This window comes from Leptidea sinapis, chromosome 34 (genome assembly GCF_905404315.1).
Source record: "Leptidea sinapis chromosome 34, ilLepSina1.1, whole genome shotgun sequence".
In the NCBI taxonomy this organism is placed as follows: domain Eukaryota; kingdom Metazoa; phylum Arthropoda; class Insecta; order Lepidoptera; family Pieridae; genus Leptidea; species Leptidea sinapis.
Genome location: NC_066298.1, coordinates 3,587,884 through 3,611,366, shown reverse-complemented (window position 1 = coordinate 3,611,366; position 23,483 = coordinate 3,587,884). Strand labels below are relative to the sequence as shown.

The window sequence follows — 23,483 nt, the reverse complement described above, 5'->3', positions numbered from 1 at the left end:
ACTGAACGTCCTACTCGTCTCGTCCCTTATTTTCATAAAAAATAAAATAAAATCATAAATAACCTTCGATGTATTAGATAGTACTCTTTTCTACTTGTTTTTTCTTCAAATGTATTAGATCTCAATTAAAAAGTGACGCTATTAGAAAAAGACCTACGACTGTTACTTGTACGACTTAAGCGAATCACACACGACGCATATACGGTAAGATATATATATGTATTTGAGCATACATATTTTAATATAGCTCTCTATATAATAATACTAATAAAGCCTCTATTTACAATACTTAATTAAGTACAATGTTTCCTTACCTAATTTAATCAAAGCTTTATTTAAATTATATTTATTAAATTTATTTTTCTTAGGTACGTAGGTAATTATTATTTAAGTTGGATGTCTTGTTTTTCGGCATAGGCCTCTCTCAAACTTTTCCACAGCGGTCTCTCGCTATTCTCGATCAGGTCGCACCTGCTATTTTTTTATATCGTCTTCCCATCTAAGACGTGGTCTGCATTTGTTTGTGATCATGTGACCTGTCCCTTTCCATTTGATTTTTTTAATATATATAATCTCTATATAATTTTTATGAATTAACAGACAGTGCAGATAATTTATATTTTATCGTGGAGCATCTGTGGGCACCAAAATCATATCGCATCTATTTAGGGTATGTTCCGATATGCACTGCGAGCACTGCACAGTGCTATCACTGTAGAAAAATTCGCTCCGTTATGGACTGGCAGTATACTGCCGCAGTACCTTAGGGAAATACATGACGTCATAAATCGCCGCCATATTCTACTGTAAGCACTGGCGTTTTCGAGGTAAGGCACTCGCAGTTCTTTGATCACGTGATTAGTCAAAACCACTCGAGTGCCTAACGTTTTAAAACAATACCTACAGTTTGATCCCGAATATTTTTAATTTGACACTACTCCAACAACAGCTTTTTTAATGAACTAGAAAACTTTAATACACTCATTTGAATGCTGTGTCAAAAATGCGGCTGTCAGTATACGGGATTGCGTTCCGTTTTAAATACACTGGCCTTCAAAAGTAAGTATCACACTTTTAAAATTGGGATAACGTTTTAAGTTCACAAGATATACTTTAGAAATAAAAAGGACTCCAAAGAGAATTTAATTTTGTACATAAAAACTTTATAGTCGGTAATCTTCTTTTAAGAATTGGCTGAAAAAAAACAAAACCATTCTTTTTTCAAAGTGGACGTTTCCGAATTACAATTTTACCATTCAAATTTTTCTTTGTTTTAAATTTTTTTCAAGATCGATGGGTCTTGTTTCAAAAATTTATGCTAAAAAGCAAATAACATTTATTTATCATGCCTCTTTCAGTTGAAGAATGTGCTAGGATCATGGCTTTTCTGGAACTAGGCATCAGTATGCGTCGCACTGCAAGAATGGTGGGTGTGACGGTACGAACGGTCCAGAAGGTAAAGCGAAGGTACGAAGAGACTGGACACCATCTGAGGAGACCTTGTAATGGCAGACCCAGGTGTACCAGTGCCCGAGAAGATCGTTATATTATTTCCACTGTTTTAAGAAATCTACACCAAAATGCAGTTGAAGTCCAGCAACAGCTACTTCAGACCCGGAGGGACTACATTAGTGACAGTACAGTGAGAAGAAGACTTGCTGAAGCAAATTTGAAACCCCGAAGACCAGCGAGTGGCCCAAAACTCGAGAGACAGCATCGAGTAGCGAGACTGCGATACGCCCGTGAACACATGCAGTGGGATGAAGAAGAATGGTCAAGAATTTTGTTTGCAGATGAGTCTCGATTCTCCCTTTACACTTCTGATGGAAGGCGAAGTGTTTACAGGCGACCTGGTGAGCGATACTTTCAAGCCTGCATCTCAGAAAGAGTCCAATACGGTGGAGGCAGTGTACATGTATGGGCTGGCATATCTTCCGAAGGTCGCACAGAGCTAGTAGCCATAGAAAATGGCACCCTCACTGGGCAAAGATATGCTCAAGAGATTCTCAATGAGTATGCAGGGCCGTATTTAGCAAATATCGGTGATGGATCGATGCTGATGCACGATAATGCCCGGCCACACACGGCTCATATCGTACAAGAGTATATTCAGGAGGTCGGTATCAGCGTGATGGCTTGGCCATCAAGAAGTCCTGATCTCAACCCGATTGGACACGCCTGGGATGAGCTTGGGAGGCTAGTCAGAAATCACAGACCACCACCTACTACCCTCAGGGCACTAAAGCAGGCCCTGGTAGAAGAATGGGAGAATATTCGCCAACATCGGCTCCGAAACCTAGTGTTCAGTATGCCAAACCGGCTCGAAGCTCCTTATTGCCTCCTCGAGCTCTGATAACAGAGTTCGAGGAGGCAATACCAGTTATTAAAAATTAAATAACATGTAATACATTTTAGTTGAATTTTTTTACACTAAACTAAAAATGTCTATTTTCATTGTTTTATCTTTTTTAAGTTAAAAATGTTACTAATATATAATTTTAGTTTCTAAGAATTAAAGCCTATAAAATTTGCAACAAAACGTTTTTAATCTTAAATCTCTACCTTCTATAGTTAAGAAAAAAATTTAATTTGAAAAGTGTGATACTTACTTTTGCAGGCCAGTGTAGTAACCAGTATAACTGGCTATAAAGGAACGGCTTCACAGTAACTAAATTGACGTCACACTGTACAGTGGTCGCAGTGCATATCGGATCATACCCTTAGCTTGTGATGCTTTCAGATAATTAAGTTTTTATACGCAGATAAAATATTACCGTATCTGCGTCGTGTGTGATTCGCTTTACTACGCCCCTATTGAAATTCGTTCTGTTTTCAGACAATCAGTTCATATCTGTGTGCGGAGAGGGCTGCACGCTTCTTGCATGTTTTCCCGCCAAAATGTACACGCGAGGTAATTTTATTCTTTTTCTGATTTAAAATGAATTCGTTTTAAAGATTCGTAATCTATTACACTGTTTTGCGATAAAAATAAATGAGATGACAATTCAAAAAAAAATATGAAGAGTTTAAAAAATCATTGGTCAAATATATCAATTAATATAATAAAATAAAAAATATAATTTAATAGATGTGATCAAATTGTTAGTTTTATTTGTGGGAATTAAATAAGTGTTGTTTTAATTAAATATTTTTATTGTTACAGTCGCTTTACTTTTATTCGCGTGGGTTGATGTTGCGATAACATTCGGTAAGTACAAAAAAATATAACAATATATAAGAAATTACACTTTATATAAATATTTTAGAGACTATTATTAATATTTCGTATGCAGTGATCATTTACTATAAGTTGCCTATCCTCTCCTATTCCATAATTAAAATAACCAGACCATTAATTTTGCAGTTCCTAAAAAGTTGAATTAATTAAATTAAATTAAATCCAAAAAATAATTTCTTGACATGAAGTTAATAAAAATCACCTTTTGCAACAAATATTATTTCTTTCATTAACGCGACTGAAACGAGAACTAGAAAGGTGTTGAAACGTCGGGCTAGCTAAAATTATAATAAAATGTAATTTTTACGTAAATATCTAATTTAAAAACAAAGTCACAATCAAAGTTACAGTTCTATACCTTTAATAAAGTATTTTATTTAAACAAATATATTACACAATATCATTCCATACATTTATAATGAGTAGTCGTGATTTTGGTATTTTCAAATGGTATAGATAATAATATTTTTTGAGTTAGGTGATATCTAGGCCTATCTACAAAGAGAAGGGATAAATATTTACGTAAAAACTATATAGTCGCGTAATCTATACTTCTATACTAATATATAAAGCTGCAGTGTTTGTTTGTTTATTTGAACGCGCTAATCTCTGGTACTACTGGTCCGATTTGAATGATTCTTTCAGTGTTGGGTAGTCCATTTATCGAGGAAGGAAGGAAATTAGGAATCCGTAATAAAATTGCTATTATATTAATATTTTTGCGTGCGCTGCAAAGACTATTGACAATAGAACAAAATGATGTACAGGCTATAATATAGGCAATATTTTATTACTTATAAAACTATCGCGTGAATTATACTTTATATGGCAAAACAACGTTTGCCGGGTCAGCTAGTTTGTAATAAACCTTAAAATATCATTATTCAAATCTGTATACCAATTACTACCCACATAAATCTTGGTCGGTTTTGAAGAATCTTAGTATAATTTTTCGTTCTTCATAAACTATTCTACTATTGTTTTCTACTCCATACTATGCTCATTTCGGACTTTTATGCATTACAGATTTTCTTACTGTTAAAACGAGTTCTTTATACTGTAGCGTAGCGGTATAGTTTTCTATCTTGAAGCGATATTTTTTTGGTTCTATCGCCGTATGGAAAATTCAACTGAAGAATAATTCATTACAATCCACATATGACTGTTTCTAATATTATTCAGGTAGATTAATACGTGTGTTAATTATGTTGACCTAAATGCTGAAAAGTCGTAGGGTTTTTGATGTTAGTTTATCTTACACTTCACCGGTGTAAAAGGCTTGCCTTTAATCGAATCGCTGTCTTAACTGCAGCGCGCGACTCATTTAGGGTATGTCCTGTATATTGACGATAAGCACCATACTACTGGTCTTATTTGACCATACACGAAAGAAGATGCGGAAATCACTATATCACTCGAATGTTTTTGTTTTTTTTTTCGACGGATCAGATTTCAGCGGCCGCACTTATCTTTTATGGTCTTCGACAGACTATGTGTTGGTAACATTCGAATGATACCTAGCAGTCTTGCAAATGACTGACGTCTCCGTACCCATATTGTGCAAGGCAATCACTGCAATTCTGTTTTTTTAACACCGCATGCGGTGCAGAATAATGTCATGACATTATTCTGATTTTATATAAACCTCGAAAAAATACGTGAAATGGCGTTTCAATTTGAATTCTAAAAAATTAAATTAGAAGTATTGAAATTCATACAGATGCCATGCATCGAGCAATAAGAGTGTGGCTGTCTGTTAAAACTCTTTGAGCATGAAGGGAATGAAAAAAAAAATAGGAGTGTTGTTATGAAATTCAGTACAACATTACAACATTGGGTGTTTTAATGTTGGCAATAAGCTAAATGTTTCAGAATATTTAATAGAGTATTTATAGCATGGGTGTAGATAAAGTTATTTATTCAACTGTTGTGTAATAAGGGTTATTAAAACACGAATGTGGGTTTATTGATAATAGTATCACATGAGTGTTTTAATACCTAATTATCAACAGTTGCATACAAGACTTTATCTACACCCAGAATATGAATCCTCTATAAAAGATTCTGAAACAGTTAGCTTACTGCTAACATTAAAATAGCCAGTCCTAGTAACCATTACATCACCCAAACGAGTGTTGTAATGTTGTACTGAATTTCATTACAGCACTCGTTTGGATGATGTAATGGTTATCAGGACATTGGGTGTTTTAATGTTGGCAATAAGCTAACTGCTTTAGAATCTTTAATAGAGGACTTAAAGCATGGTTGTAGATAAATGCATTTTACCTAATAGTTTCTTGATATGACTGTTTGATAAGGATTGTCACGCCACATTACCCTCACATTAAGCGCTTATATAAAAATCACATTATCCAACTTGATGCAGAGAATTTCTAGAATGATCGACTTGAGATTTTCCATTGTTTCGTCACGTACTTATTGTATATAACGCCTCGAAGCTTAATCGAAGATATTATCAAGCGACGTCGATAGTGGAGATAACTTTTAATACGTTTTGGAGTGTGGTGTTTCTATAGATGTGATGTATGGCACGACTATGTATATCTGATGGTGTATATTATATATAGATATATATAATTACATTGTTTATAATCTCAGCTTTCTCTACGCCCTATTCTGTCTTTCTGAGTCTAGTCTAAGTCTTTTCATAGCTTCTAGGATTCCATTTACCAACATTTCCATTTAACCAAATTAACTACTAAAACTAAGTTGTGTGTCCGTCTATTTATCAGAGGACTGTCTCATAAATTACAATATTTATACAACATACTTAACTGAAATTGATGGAGTGTTGTCTATTGTCACTATAACAATAAAATATAAAAACCAAGGTGTCGGATTCAAAAATAGAATGCAGTTATTTTTTAATTAAAAAGATAGTTGTCTTGTATGACGGTGCCGGTAAGTTGCGGCCGTAAAGTGCGATCTGCATTTCAAACTTTTTCAACTGTGTACGAAAAATTTCATAGCCACAGTTGTTGAATAGTGCATTGTTTAAGCAAGTTGAGAAACAGAAACGGTCTACGCTGCGCTCCAACTAGATACCACAGGCGTAATCGCAATGTGGTGTAGCAAGAGTACTCGAGCAAGTCTCGAACAATGTGTGACGTTGACGTGCCACATGATCTGTTAAACTATGCAATAATAATTGAAACTAAAATGCCGTTGCTAAAAACTAAAAAGTTTGCGAAGTAAAACTCTGTAAAATAATATTACAAGTAATAAGAAAGACACTGGGATCACATATCATCAGAAAGTATTTTGTTTTCTATTAATTTTCATGTAAAATTACTCGAAGTGTATATGAGTTACAAAATTGAAGGTGCCATTGAGTGTCAAGATGCTACGCACACAAGCATCTTTACAAATAGCCAATACACACGATAATACATGTATAAAAATAAATGTATATAATATTTATACATATAATACATATAATATCCGCAGTAAAAAAAGCTATTGTTATTTGTAAGCCTGGGACCTTAACACCCAATGATATTACCTAACCTCGTTACATCTTCTAATATATAAAATTCTCGTGTCATGGTGTTAAACATTGAACTCCTCCGAAAAGGCTTGACCGATTCTCATGAAATTTTGAGTGCATATTGGGTAGGTCTGAGAATCGGACAACATCTATTTTTCATCCCCCTAAATGTTAAGGCTGGTCCACATGAATTTTTTTTTAACTGTTTTGACATTTTTTTTTTAAATTTGTTTAATTATGAGCCAGCATTAAAAATACATACAACTTCAAAATTTCACCCATCTACGATCAACAGTTACTTTTGTATCGCGATTTTACGTACTGTAGTACTGCTTTCAAACTAGCTTTCGCATTGGGCCGATGGACGTTGTTTGCGAGTATTCTGCGGAGAAACGCAAGAATTGTGCAGCAATTTTCTAGAAAACACTCAAAAATACAATGTTTGTTTCCAAATTACCTCATTTAGGGCAGACATCTAAGAACGAGGAATTAATCCGACATTCAAGGTATTTATTTATTTACATACTTACACACAATACAGTAGAAGAATAACGTACCTACTATACTTATTCCTATGTATTGTGTATGCTAATTCTAAAAAAGAGTGTTTATAAATCAGTAATACGGGTTTTGCTTTTGATATTGTAGATATAAGGACAGATTCACCATCGTATTGGAGCACTGCAACCTCTCGAAGATGCACAGCTTAATTTTTTTCAAATTATACTTCATGGGCAACATGGACAAATAACTTGATCGATGTCAAGAGATCAATGCAGCAATGATAATAGCAATTCTTCAGATCTACAGCAACTACTTAATGAACATTTTGCATGTCGAGTTAGCCAGCAAATCTTTAATTTCCGATCCGTCTCGCATTCGCCCTGACCATACAAATCTTAAGGCCAATCCTTGAAAGTTTGTGGTCTGAATCAAGACAATCCATTTCCCATGTTCAATCTATATACATATAAGAGATTTCCACGTATATAGTCACTTATCACGATATCTCTGGAACCATTAGAGCTAAAGACTTGTAATTTGGTATGAATATTCTTTTCACCGAGTAGAGGTTAGCTAAGAACGGATTTTTCTAAATTCCATTCGCAAGAGTTTTTTTATTAGGAACAGAACAACGTCTGTCGGGTCAGCTAGTTCAGCATAAATTCTAAAGCGAATGGAATATATAATATTATCAATGTTTTAAAATGTTTTATGCAAAATGAATGTCTTTTTGACAGCCTTTTTAAAAACAGATTTCAAATCTTTTCACATAGATTTCATATGATTTGTAACTGCTCGCAAAGACACGTCAGTAATGGATTTTCATACACCTCTTCTGCTCGCAAAATCAAGTTAGTAATGAGTCTTCATAAAACATCTTCCGCCCGAATACTTGTACGTATTAAATAACACAGATCGGCCCTGTTATCAGATCAATAGGACCGCACAACTCAAGAATGTGTAGTACTATAGCTATTTTTAATGTTGTAAAAAAATTTGATAAGGCAGAGTTAAGCCTAATGCTGACGAAGAATAATAGCAAGAAAAACAAGAGATATAGAAACTTCAATTCAAGTCGAGCTATCGTGTTATATTTGCGTGTAATTAATATATCCTCATTACAGAACTGTTCCCTAAATTTCCTCTTATAACAAAATTATTCTTAAGTATAATCACGTAATATGGTTTTCCCGCATTACTTCGATTGGGGAGACCCTAGTTCTTGAGATATATTTATTCTAAACTCAGACTCCTTTGACTGATTTAAAAGCGACCACTTCAATCATCTTATTAATTTTATGCCATTTCAACTTGTTTTCATATAAATGTTATACAGAAACTCCGCCCGTTGCGTTGGTAGGGTTGTATCACTGGAAACTTTCGATCCTGGCGTATGCATTGGCTGGATTTAATTTTAAAAGTCCTCTTACTTTATGTTTAATGATATGTTTGGTTTGTTTATAACTATTGTGATATCAGGTATACGATCTCCAACCGCAGTCAATTGGTGATTTTGATGGGATTCAACTCGTATCGTGTCTCTATCGTATCCGGCGTCCGTCAGGGATTCAATCTCGGCCCATTAATATTTATTTTATACATTAATGACCTAATTCCTAGTTTAAGTAACGTTTCCTTGTTTTACGCAGATGATCTAAAAAAATATTGCAATGTTGTGCAAAAAAATTAAATACTCCTATTGCAAAAAATATCCTACTGTGTTTCTTGCAAGTAAAATGTATATATATACTTGACAGACTTTGATCTAACTACGATGTTCTTATTATCCATTAAAGAATTAATGTAATTCAAAGCACTCAAACTTAAAATTCAGTGCGAAATAAATAAAAGCTTCTGAAGTGCGATGTTTCTTTAGCAGCGGCCCAATCAATCAGCCGATAGGCCTCCCATTTGAGAATCTTTGATGTTCAATTTATCGCCGCACGAATTCACTCTTATTTATCGACTCGCAGATTCAGGTGCCTTATTCAAACGGGGGCTTGTAAATAGTAAGCTGTGATGTTGCGATTTGTTGAGGTTGTGTTTATAGTAGAGATTTACGAACCGATTTAAGAACTATAATTTCCTTAGATTAGTACAGGTTTAGAACCTTTTTCAAACTCAAATATTTTAGTCAAAATAGGTTTTTAAAGTCACAAACGCTCCTGTGATTCCTTGTCAAGGAATCACAGGAGTTGCCTGCTGTTTCAAGAGAATATGGGTGGCGATGATGATGAACACCAGGTGACTGGTACTTTTCCATAAAACAACCCATTCATGTTAAATTAATACCTTATTAAATTAACGTACGGCATCTGGTGACGTCAATAGGTCAATAATTGTATAGTCAAATCAAATAACTTTACTTATTTAATTGATTTGATGATGAAATAAAAATGTTTATATATCAGATAGATCTAGTTTAAGTTCTAAACGTCTGGAAGGAGTTAGGCTGATTGGAGTTACCGCCAATTTAACCCAATTATGGAGTCAAATTGCAAAACAAGATCCCCATATCATATGCACAGTATGAACAGAATGTTTATAACTATATGTTATAGTTTGATACAAAGTTTTCCTGTTCCTATTGTACATAATCTAGCAAATCTGTTCTTTTTTGGGGCTTCTGCTGATATTATTCCGAGATTTTTCACGTGGGGTAAAAAGTGAGGAATAAAGTACAATAGTATTTTTGTGTCATAAAAGGAAGTTAGTTTAACTGGGTTATTTACGCACATAGCCTTTTTATAGGGTTCGTTCGATAGTTGGGTTCGTCGTCTTGCTCCACCCAGCCCAGACCGTCCCAGAAGTCTAGCAGCCTTTTCAAATTGCTACAGACATCCGGAAGCGATGCTGGAGATCAAAGAATTTGTGCCAGTTGTTCGGCCACAATCCTGCACTCTATTACTGCACGTGTTCTGGCGTTTTTTCTGCGTCCAGGCATCAGGGGGTGTAATAGGTGTAACTATGTTTTTTTTTTAAATGAAAATAAGGGACGAGACGAGCAGGACGTTCAGCTGATGATAATTGATACGCCCTGCCCATTACAATGCAGTAGTGCTCAGGATTGTTGAAAAACCCAAAAATTCTAAGCGGCACTACAATTGCGCTCGTCACCTTGAGACGTAAGATGTCAAGTCTCATTTGCCCAGTAATTTCACTAGCTACGGCGCCCTTCAGACCGAAACACAGTAATGTTTACATAATGGTATATATATGTTTATTCAGGACAGTGGCCGGTGCAAACACTTACAATTTTGCGTATTCTGTCCCTGGTTAGTTTGATCAGATTTCGGACAAAACTATCAAATGCGCCTTTAAGGTTTAATTTGAAGAATGCCCTTTCCAAAAAAGTTTGTTCCATTATCCAATAACCGAAGTTAGGTCCGGACTCTTAGATTTAAAACAACATAAAAAAATCAACAATATTAATTTAAACTTTGAACAGCGTTAAACTGTATAGGAGTAATTCTGTGTGCCTCGGAAGTCGACAAAGTAGGTACACAGGACCTAATGTATGCGAGCTTCGTAGAAGAGCTTACAACTTCACCGACCTTCCCACTTTCTTCGTAAGAGCTACGAATAACAAAACTGTTCCAAACTGCTTATAACTTCTGTGTTCGTGTTACAATATTACCTATGAAAATTTCACTGGAAGAAGTTGTTATAAATGTTTCCTACATTTCTTTCTTCGCTTGTCCATAATCCAATGTTGCATTTTACGTGTTGTAGTATTTTCACACAACTCTTGTTATTATAAGAAATAATATTAATAATTTTGATAATATGTTATAGTTAAACTCTGGTGTTTCTTACTGTTCTTAATGACACACTAAAAAACTAAGGAATAGACTAAAATGATAGGTAATTATTTAACTTGAATTACTCATTTAACATGAGCAACATTAATGATTTTTATATTCTTTGTTGGTTCTTCGAAATCTTGCAGGTCGGAGTTTCATTGCGTTGAATATTCACTGGTAATTTTTATTTATATAGAATAGATAGATTATGTACTAAATTACACAATTTACATCAACTGTTTCACTGCTAGCTTTTATGTGAAAAATGTGATGTTGATGTGTGATGTTTTTACTATTTTTCACGCAATTTTTATTTTTATTTTTATTTTATTTTATTTTATTAAAACCTTCCATGTATTAAAGCAGTTCCAAAAAATTGCCGAATTTGTCGAGGCTGTCTCGAGTTTTGCGCTTAGCAACATTCATTTTTATTTTATTTATATAGACTTAGCGCCATTAATACTCTGTGTTTTTAAGACTGTGTTTTTTTTAAAATATACTTACACAAATTATCTTGGTGTAAGACAACTATATATTTAAAACGATCTATCTACATACTTAAACATACATATAAACATTAATTACTCGGAAACAAATATTCAAATGTAATAATACTAGGGTAAACTTATATATGCTATATGAAATAATATTTTGACAATTATTGGGAGAATACTACTTATGCGAAAGGCAATCTCTCTAATCAACACATCTAAACTGAATGAACTGGTTGTGCATGTCTATCAGAGAGCTGTTCGTGCTATATATCAGCTTGGTTAAAGACAGTCTCTCAAAGAAATAAATATTATGGCTGTTCATTGTACACATTCATAAAAATCGTCACCCTTTTGCTCTTAATAGTGATTTTCATTATTATAACACTAGAAATAAGGGATTGCTTGTAACTAATTCGGATCGAATTAGGATTTATAAGATACATAATAGCTTTAAGAGTGAATGTATACACTTTTTTAATAAAGTCCCAGCCACTGTTCGAGCATTGTCTATTAATAAATTTAAATGTTTATTATAAAAAGGCTCTGTCGTAAATCCTTCTACTCCACAGCTGAATATCTAAGTGATCCGACAGCCTGGGACTAACTAGATTATAAGTATTTTATAGCAATAGCAATGACAGTACAATATTGTAGCTTTCATTGAAAATTTTCTTGCGCCGCTATTACTACTACTAATCTCTCTCAGAGCGCCATTTGCTTCTACAGCGGTAGTAGTATCTAGTATCTTAGAAATGGCATCAAAAATAATTCTAAAGGAATCAATTTTGAGAAAATAAATGCCTCTTATGTCTTCATCAATAAAATTATTATACAGTTTTGGCGAGATGATAAACAAAAATCGAAATAGCCTAACAAAGTTATCATTTTAAACTGTTACAATGCGGAGTGTAATTTCCACAATGAATGTTAACAAAACAATAGCGAGATTATATGCTGCGACAGTAGGTGTTGTATTATGCTAATATGAACTAGCAGTTGTTCCATTGTGTTTGATTATACCCGATAAGCCACCTTTACACGACAACATAATAATATGTACTAAAGCGTATATTGTTTCATCATTTGTACACAATATTCATCCATCGGAGCTTCGCGACTTAGCGCACTATGAACTAATTGTTAATGAATTATTATCATCATCCGTAAGTGTTTTTTTTATTTTCACTATTCGCATGGGTCACCATACATTTTTTGCAAATTCTATCCAAGTTTATCACTACCAATTTTATTCTACAATTGCTTTGAAAAATTGATTGTTTCTTTAAATGCTGTATCATTGCATGATGTATTCAATGCGTGTTATCAAATAAATTGCAATTATTGTTGGCTGGATACACTTTCGGCTTCACAGCTTTGCAGACAGTAAACTTAAAATTTTATTTGAAAAATTATTCAGTAGTATTAGTACAAAATTTTTCATCTACATATTCCGATAGTGAGTAAAACAAAGTTTTCTTACACATTGCTTTCGTAAATTGTATGTCCGACGGTTTGCATTCTGCAGTCAATCCACTAAAGTCGGCTCTCGCAAAGCTAAATCTGATAACGGCGAGAAAAATCTTTCTTACTTCGCTCCCATTTTTACATTTCAACTAAATTCAACTTTGGACTTTTCAAACTAATGTGTTGGAGATAATGTTCTTATTCCTGCATATTTAAATTTTCTAAGCATATTAATAGTAAGAAAATTATTTTGTCCCCAACTTTCTAAATGTTCCTATATATTATATAGTTTAGATAATCTCTAAGATAATCTTAATGGTATTTTATATTTAATGTTATGTTTGTTGATCATTTATTTTTCTGTCTCCTATAAAAATCAAAATCAAAATCAAAACGTTTATTGAACTCATAACATTGATTTACAATGGCTTAAGTTCAGTCATACACTAAATTTCATAATAATAAATAGATAATATCAAACAGACAAAATTAAAATCAAACAAATCCAATAAGTAATATAAATAACATCAAACAATTAAAATCACACTTTAAGTAGATCAATTCAATTCCAGGCTGCTTTATCATTTAAATAATCTTGGACATTGTAATAGCCTTTGCTGCTTAATTTACTTTTTGTGTAGGCTTTGAATTTATTTATAGACATATTTGCTATATGTTCGGGGAGTTTATTATAGAAGCGAACACACTGACACCTAAAGGAATTACTGACTTTATGGAGTCTTGTGGCAGGCATGACAAGTCTACCCCTATTTCTAGTATTAATACTATGTAAGTCACTTAGTTTTGTGAACTTATTTTTATTCTTTTGTACAAACATCAAATTCTCGTAAATGTACTGTGAGGCCACCGTCATAATACCTATTTCTCTAAACTTATTCTTTAACGAAATTCTAGATCCCATGTTATAAATGGCTCTAACAGCTCTCTTCTGCAGCACAAATATCGTATCGATCTCAGCAGCATTACCCCATAAAAGGATACCATAGCTCATAATGCTGTGGAAGTAACTAAAATATACTATTCTGGCCGTATCTATGTCAGTCAGTTCTCTTATCTTCTTAACCGCATATGCTGCAGAGCTTAATCTGTTTGCTAAGGCAGATATATGGTCACCCCACTGAAGCTTCTCATCTAGAGTTATACCCAAGAACACTGTCTTATTTACAAGATCCAACATTTCTCCATTTAATTTAATATGTGTGTTAATCTTTTTTACATTTGGTAATATGAATTTTAAGCATTTCGTTTTCTTACCATTCAAAAGAAGATTGTTTACTTTGAACCATTGTTCTACCTTAGAAATAGCATTATTTACATGTTCAATAGTAGTTGCATGTCGATTAACTTTAAATAATAGTGATGTATCATCCGCAAACAATACTATATCATGTGTGTTCTTTATAAGATAGGGTAGGTCATTGATATAAACTAAAATTAGAAATGGTCCGAGAATTGAACCCTGCGGGACACCCATTCCTAACACGGAGCCTGAAGACCTTACACTATTAACTTCAACATACTGTATCCTGTTATTCAAATATGAGATTAATAAATTTAATGCACTTCCTCTTATGCCATAGTGTTGCAATTTCCTGATTAGAATTTCATGTTGGACGCAATCAAACGCTTTGGAAAGGTCGCAAAAGATTCCTAAAGAATCTTGTGAATCCTCCCAAGCACTAAAAATATGTTCCATTAATGCAACACCTGCGTCAACAGTTGAACGTCCCCGAGTGAATCCAAATTGTTTATCATGTATAATTTTATTTATGTTAAAATGAGCGCGTAGTTGACACAGTATTAGTTTTTCAAATATTTTACTCAGGGTAGGCAAAATTGAGATAGGCCTATAATTAGAGGATCTGATGAGCAACCCGACTTGAATAAAGGTATTATTTTGCTATGCTTCATGAGGTCTGGAAATGTGCCACAGTCTATACATTTGTTAAATATTAGGGCTAGATCAGGCGCTATTATATCAATCAGAGAGCCTATTACTTTAACAGATATACCCCAGAGGTCAGCTGTCTTTTTAACATTAATCTCTTTAAATGACTTTATGATATCCGAGATATTAACATACTTAAATTGGAAATTATTTGAACATTTAGTAACATTTGCAGAAAGTAATGATATTGCCCTGGTTGGACATAAGTTTAAATGTTTAGTGGTAGATATGGGAATATTGGTAAAGAAATTTTCAAAAGCTCTAGCAACATCTAAGTTTGATTTTACAATTACATTATTAATATTTAGATTAAACTCAGAGTTTTGATCTTTTGTTTTACCAGTTTCATTATTAATAATTTTCCAAGTAGTTTTGATTTTATCGTTAGAATGTCTTATTTTATTTCTTAAGTATAAAGATTTTGCTGCTTGACAAACATGTTTAAATGTTTTTGAATATTTTTTTACATATTCCAGAAAGAGTGGATTATGGTTGAAAGTTTTTTCATCATAGAGGCTGTAGAGCCTCATTCTACTCTTATGAATTCCAGTTGTAGCCCATTCACTAAATTTGGTATTAGTATTAATTGTAATGGTCTTCGATGTAAATATTTTTTTAAATTCAGTATTAAATAAATTAAAAAAATTATTATATAGAACATTGGGGTTATTTTCCTCTAAAGGCATTACTTGCAATTTATTAAATAGGTAAGATTTAAATAAATTCAGACGGCCCTGTGTAATTGGTACAACAGTGATGTCTTTAGTTATAGTTTTCTTTGTCGGCCAATCAAAACTAATAAGTTGTCCACAGTGATCTGATTCTAGTTGATTTATTATACTTTTGCTGTTAGGCTTTATATTTGTAAAAATGTTATCTAGACAAGTAGCTGTGGTCAGTGTTATTCTAGTTGGCTCTATAAACAAGTTACTGAGATTATATGACATGAACAGACTTTTAAACTTAGTACACATGGAGGAATGTTCTAATAGATTAATATTAAAATCTCCACAAATCAGAATCCTTTTGTTGCCCTTACAAACTCTAGACAAGACTGCATCCATCACATTTTCAAAATCCTCATATGGTGCTGATGGAGGTCTATACACACTTATAATAATGAACTGATCTAATTGTATACAAGCTATCTCGGCCACTAGTTCCACAGAGAGGCTCACAATGTCCTTTCGTTCCTTGAATTTAATATTTTTATTAATTAATATCAATGAGCCACCATGTATTGAATTAACTCGGCTAAATGAACTACCAACTCGGTGATTAGTGAAGTTAAACATGATGTGATGTGATTTAAGCCAGTGTTCAGTAATACAGAGTATATGTATGTTATTGCAATTCACATACCCTGAATATTTTGGTGTACCAGATTAACAACATTATTACAACAAATAAATTTTGATTTGTTTGATACTATACTATAACATGGTTCATTGCAAGAGGTATTCCCTTTTGTCTTATAAATTAATTTAAATTGTTTGGAATAATTTCCAAAGTTTTATTTTTATTATCAATGTCAAATTTAGACTGCTCAATAGAAGCAGTGTGATACACCAAGTTTTTGGCTGATTGTATAAAATAAAATGATAGCGATATAGCTAATCGTTGTTTTAAATATATTGGAATAATATTTCTCATAGAGAAATTAGATTTAGTATAATTATTTATATCAATCAAATGGAATTTATTTCTATTATTGCATATCAACATGTCAAGTGATAAATTCAATTTATATCTGATATCATTTTCAGATTGTGACAATCTGTGACCGTAGGGGAAAGTAAACAAAACAACATTCTTTATGTTTAGAGAATCTAAACACTCAAACTGTTTGATTAGCTGTGTTCTGTTTGTATTTCCTCTGTTTCCAATTAATAACATTAAGGTAGTGTCAGGGGTGAAGTTAAATTTAGATAGCCTTTGCACAATCTGTGAAAAGGTTAGTCCTGGTAAACAATAATTTGTTACTGCCTGTCCCATCTCGCTTGAAATAAGCCGGCCCATACCTTTACCTAAGTTATCACTAAACATTACAATTTTGCTATTCACATTATTTGGTTTAAAGGAACTGATAGACTTAGTATCAGATGAGCTTGTGTTTTGATTATATTTGTGTGAAGGTAATTGCTGATTAGCAAGAGGCTCACAAGTAGGCTCAGATTTCTTCTCTAAGTTGTAGGTAACACATTTGTGGTGTCTTGTCACGGACTCCTTGTTTATAAGAAGTTCATCTAAAACCAGTACTTGATCCTTCACTTGTTTGTTTGTAACATTGTATCTGTTATTCGTTGTTTCCAATGATTTCTGTAGATTTAGGATTTCATTATTTAATTTATTTATATCTGATTCATATTTTAATTGGTTCTTTTGAATTGTTAATGAGTATAAATTTAATTGATTAATTAGATCTATTCTTTCTTTACTAAATTTTACATTTTTGTTCATTAATTTTTGCTTATTTACTAATTTATTTGTCTTTTTTATGTATTTATTTATTTTAATATACTTTTTAAGCTTGTTTCTGCTACATTTAATTCTCTTAACCTCTTTAGATGAATTCAGGTGACTATTGTGACTTGTAAGGTTAATTATTAAACTATTGTTGGAATTAGTCTTAGCAGAAACAACTTCAGGAGCGCTACAGACCAACTCATCAAATAAACTTTGGTTATGTGTCTATAATAATGTGTCTATAATCAATTTATTATCACCAGGAACAGACATAAGCTTCTAATGCCTACTACTCGGCTAAGTCGAGTTAGTAAGTCTTTTGTGAGGCAAAATGTTCAAAACAAAAGTATTACGTTATTCAAAAGAATTGTTAAAAACGTTTGTGTGGTAAAGGTAACTATAATATAAGTGACTTTCTTAATGATACCGATTGGGAATGGAGCGACCGCCCACAAGCTATTAAATAATAAGTTTCATTGAACAATTATTTGATGAAAAAAAAATCCCGCTGAGTTTGTTGCGCCCATTCTTCTCAGGCCTGAGGCATTCAATTATGAATGGGTGGTAGTTTTTTTGACTTTCAATAAGTGATGTCACATTCTATTTTGAATAAAAATATTTGAATTTGAAGAAAAAATTGAATAATATGGACTCTTTGAACTTCCCGAGATAGACAAATACCATCCCACCACCATCTACCTCACTGGAAGCACTAACGCAGAAACAACTTAAACAGCATCTTATATCTTCTTTCACCCACAACCAACTGAAATGAGCTTCTTTACGTGGTGTTGCCAAATCGATACTAGATTAGACTTCTACCGCATTTATCACGGGGAGTGCTCAGAGGAGCTGTTCGGGTTGATTCCAGCGGCCGAATTCCACCACCGGACATTACGTGCAAAGGACCACCCGCATCACGTTGACGTCTGGCATTCCACAACAGCGCGTACTGCAAGAAATTTCTTGCCTCGCACAGCCACTTTGTGGAATCAATTACCGGCTGCGATTTTCCCGAACCGATACGACTTAGGGACCTTCAAGAAAAGAGCAAGGCCGGCAACGCATCTTTAGACACCTGATGTTGCAGATGTCCATGGGCGGTTGCCTCACCTCTCCCCATCCCGTAAGCCTCTTGCCCTATTGCCCCCTCTTATATATAAAAAAGATTGGTACTATGTTGTGAGAGAGTGGAGCGTGGGTAGTCACTTACGAATTAATATTATAAATAATTAATCGGAATATGTCTACAAAACCGCAGAATGATAATATTAGTTCAATTTATTTGCGACGTGTAGGAATATGCTGTTACAAAACTGCAATATGATTTGTAAGTAACGGCACGTCAATACGAAATAGAGAAGGGTGTGGAACGGTAGGCGATTGGAGGTACCAGTTAGTTATGCACAAGTTGCCGATACGTGTTCGGCTCGCCCGCGTTCCCGCTGGAGTACCCCGACTCGTACTGCGACACGGAATTATTGATACGAGCTCGGCTAGGTGCTACGATTGAGAAGACTTTTTATTATCTATTACTAATTGCAGTTTTGTTTGTCTTATGATATGATGATAGTATGAGGATTGGCGAATAGGCTTAGTTCTGCAGCAAATGTGGTTAAAAAAATTAGACAGTTAACTGATATAGATTCGGCGCGACTAGTACTACTTTAGCTATTTTCATAGTATTATGTCCTATGGTATATTGTTATGGGGCAGTGCGGCCGATATTAATACCATCTTTGTGCTGCAGAAGAGGGCTATTCGCGCTATTTATAACCTAGGTCCTAAAGAATCAGTAAGAGAAAAATTGTAAGTGAAGATTTCGACTGTCGCTTCTCAATATATTCTTGATAATGTTTTGTATGTTCGCAAGCACATTGAGGAATTTGCTTGAAACTGTGACAATCATAATGTTAATAACACGAGGAACAAACATAAACTTGTTATGCCTACTACTCGGTTAAGTCGAGTTAGTCTTTTATTGGGCGATGTATATGCTTTTACAATATGACCCAAGAAAATGTACAAAAATGAAGGAAGCATCGTACAAGTACAAGTTTATATTAATTATAAACTTAAGTTTATACGATGTTTATATAAAAATTATTGAGGGGCTAAGATATGGGTGTCAAAAGAAATAAATTAATATAATTTATTAAAAAATAGGTCATCTTGCACTAACGGAACGTTTTGCGCAATTGATATCTACATTCTGACATCACAGTCCTTGTTATTATATCATCAAACTATCTATACCAAGTCAAATCAGTAATTCAAAAGTAATTCACAATAAGATTCAATATGATTATTATCGATTTTTGATACTAAAATTGGTAGGTAAGTATCATAATATTTAAAAGATTCGATAACTGCTTGAAAAAATAATGAATTGTGAATCCTCAATTATAAGCTGCTGGCCAACCTTCCTCATAGGTATATAGATATTGTATTATCTTTTAACAGACAGTAATTAGGCATAGTCCTAAGATACATATTATTGATTGAATAATAGATATTGATTAATAATTTTAGGTAATATTTTACTTTTAGGTATATCTTTTTTCTTCCTTTTTTTTAGACTTACGATTTGCTTTTTTCTTAGTTTTGTTAAGATCTACAATTATTAATAAGTTTCCATGATGTACGCTACTTATTTCCGTGGGTCCCAAAATACATGCATTCTCGCCATTCTCCTTTAAAAGAATTGTTAAATTCTTTGTTCTTGGTCTTTGGGTATCACAGTTTCTAGATTCTGATTTATAGAGGCTCTGTTTGATTGTTATTCTTTCTTAATTATTAATAGACCTACAGGTCTAGAAGATTCTATATGGTATTAATATACCTACTACGCCAGAGGTCCCGGGTTCGAATCCCGGTAGGTGCAAGCATTTATATGATGAATATGGATGTTTGTTTCCGAGTCATGGATGTTGTAACCCATAACACAGGCTATATATGCTTAACTTGGGGCAAGATAATTTGTGTAAAAAGTTTGTCAATATTATTATTATTATTATAATATATACAATGGCAATAGGATAGGTATTTGTAAATATGGTGATGATTTATTTTCGTCACATATCTTTATATATATATAATTCTTCTGTACGTGTGATGACAGTGAACTCCTCCTAAACGGTTGGACCGATTTGAATGAATTTTTTTGTGTGTGTTCAAGCAGATTCGAGGATGGTTAAGATTCACATTTGAACTCATATTTTTCAAATTTGAGACGTGTGTACAGGACAACGTCTGTAGGGATCGATAGTATAAGTATAGTATTCTTAGACTTGATGGAGCCATAATCATGACACTTGCGGATCCCTTATCGCGGTGTTATTATTATCATAATCACTTAAACACTAGCTTCATAATAATATATACTATTAAAATAAAGGCCTTTAATAAGTGAGATGGATTGTCACAGTATATTATTTGCAGTCTTATCGCTTTAAGCAGGATATTTTGTTCCGCTCATTGAGCCATAGCAATTTTTTTTTTAGATTTGTACAGTTTTGTAGTTGTGTTGATAGTCTAATTTATTTAACTTAAAATAAAATTGTATAATACATTATACTAGAATATCTGACATTTTATCTCTCCTTAATATTATCCTCTCCTTTGTGATCTCTAAAATATAAAGGACTATAAATAATATTCCTATTAATAGACATTAGTAATGTAATGCTTAACTTTTATTGTTTAGGAATTTTAATGAAAATAGAATTTAGAAAATAGGAATATCATCTAATTTACAATGACTGTCAAAATTATATTTTATTATTACCTTTTATTTTCGAGTATAGGAATTTGCGATTGCTGGAGGTCCCTCCCTACAAACCAAATTAAACGAATAAATGTGATCGCCTTCAATTTTGCTATTGGTGGCGGTCCCTCCCTGCAAACTAAATTTAACGAACAAAATATGTAATCGCCTTCAAATAAATTGTTTGATAAAGACATTACTATAAAGCTTCAACTAAGCTATCCGATAGTTCCAAAAGATCTGTATCTAGAAATCTACGCGACATCTTGTCAATGGCGGTAAATACCATACCCTTACCATATTAACTTAAAGGTTAACTTATACGTTGTGTTAAAATTACTCCTGGTCATTCCAAATGTAAAAGATGGAATGGCGTTAAAACTCGTATTTTAAAAATATCTTGTACAGGTATACATTTATATTTATCAATACTGAGATTAATATTAAACTAGTAATGTGTTTAATATCAGCAATCTCTATCTACCCACATTGGACCAAAATAGGAAGTGTAAACAGCAAATTCAGCGGCAATATATATTTCAAATGGCGAGAATTAGGGATAATCCCAATAGATTTGAATGGAATACGTCCGCTCGATCCATTGGCTACGAATTATTTATGATTCACGATGTTATTTGCACCTTATGGATCGGGGAATGTTTCAGTAAACAGGGATTTTCGGATGGATTGGGTTGTTTTGAATCCAACGAGTACAAGACTTATCATATATTCCATTCTAATTAGATAAATTCAGTTCAAAATGTATGTCCTGTGCTGAAATGTATCAAAATTTCTATTCCTCTCAGCTTTCAATCTAATGTTGTTATATAATTTTGGTTACCCTAACGTTTACTGAAAGTGCTCGCTACATATACTGAACTTTTTATCAATAGGTACAACTGGCCGTTGAAAAAAAATTGACAAATATAAGAAATGATGTGATGACAAAAAAAATATAATTGCCAATGTTTAAAGTATTAAGATGGATATACAGTGTTATCCTTAAGAGGTAGAAATATGCCATCGCGGACTTTTCTGTAGGACTATATAAGATACACAATTCCACCATACATTGTTTTCTTTTATCTCGAAGGGCAGCATTTTCGTTGAAAGTTTCCAGACGGCTTATTTTTTTCCGATACCTCCAACAATTAGTATCATTAATGTATACAAAATATATACTCAAACTTTCCTTGAGAATCACGCTATCCATTAATGAAAACAGCCTGACAATCGCTGCAGTACTTTTTAGTTTATCGCGAACAGAAAGATAGACAGACGCGGCAGAGGACTTTTTTTTGTAATATGTAGTGATGCTTACGATAAGGAGCAGGTTCGTCTATCTTTTTTTGTTATTGAGTCTAGGCTGCATGCATGCGTGCATAGCAAGTCAAATTATTTAGTATTAAATAAGACTGTTAATTGTTGGTTATTCATTCACGCCTTTAATGCATGACATGTTTACCTGTATTTGTAGTGTTTGTTCCAAATAAAGATATACTTAATTACATTTTACACATCGAGGGCACGGACTAGTAAAAAAAGAAGGACTCCGCGCCGTGATATTAGCAAGTGAAGCACCTTTATGCTAGTGTGTGTGCGGTTACGGGGTGTACCAGTTACACAATTTTTTCTCCCTTAAATAATCATATATCCACAAATACTTTTATAGTATTGTTTTTACACTTTTTCACAACGCAAGACGGCATTTTTAAAAAATTTTATTGCGACGCAAACTGATCTGTGACAGACGATGGCAAATCTCATAATGGCGGCCGATCGGCTTGTATTAGTGTAAGTGTATGCGTGGGGCTATGTATTTACACGTTTACCGGCTTGTTTTGGTGCCTCACTGTTATGTAAGGTGTCACCTTACATAACATAAGGAGTCCTTTTTTTTTTACTCGTCCGTGACCGTGGGTAGGAAAAGACAGCATCATTTCAGATGTGTCGATTGACAAAATTACGTTAACCCAGCAAAGTATTACTTAAATAAAGTCTGAGTAAAGTTAGTTCGCTCTATAGATCGCAGAGCGATCTCAATCTCGACATTTTTAAGACTTATATTTTTTTTTAAATTTAAGGACAAATCCCGGGCAGAATATATAAGCCTCTATCTATTAGCTATTAGCATCTATTAGCCACTAACATGATCTTACTACACACCAATTTTCATCACGACCGTTCAACTTGAGTTATTAAAGGGCATACAGGCAGACAAAAATTCTTCTTATATCGTATAATTAATGTCAGTTAGTCATAAAACGTATA

General features: G+C 33.4%; 1 protein-coding gene across 1 annotated transcript in view; it reads left to right on the top strand.

The window, feature by feature from the left end:
• The window catches only part of LOC126974946 (beta-1,3-glucosyltransferase), a 48,563-nt gene that overhangs the window by 1,872 nt on the left and 23,208 nt on the right, over positions 1-23,483 (top strand). The window contains exons 2-3 of the mRNA XM_050822701.1: positions 2,837-2,911; positions 3,164-3,208. Of these exons, the coding sequence (XP_050678658.1) occupies positions 2,899-2,911; positions 3,164-3,208 (58 nt within the window). The 5' untranslated portion in view covers positions 2,837-2,898. The remainder of the gene's footprint in view (positions 1-2,836; positions 2,912-3,163; positions 3,209-23,483) is intronic.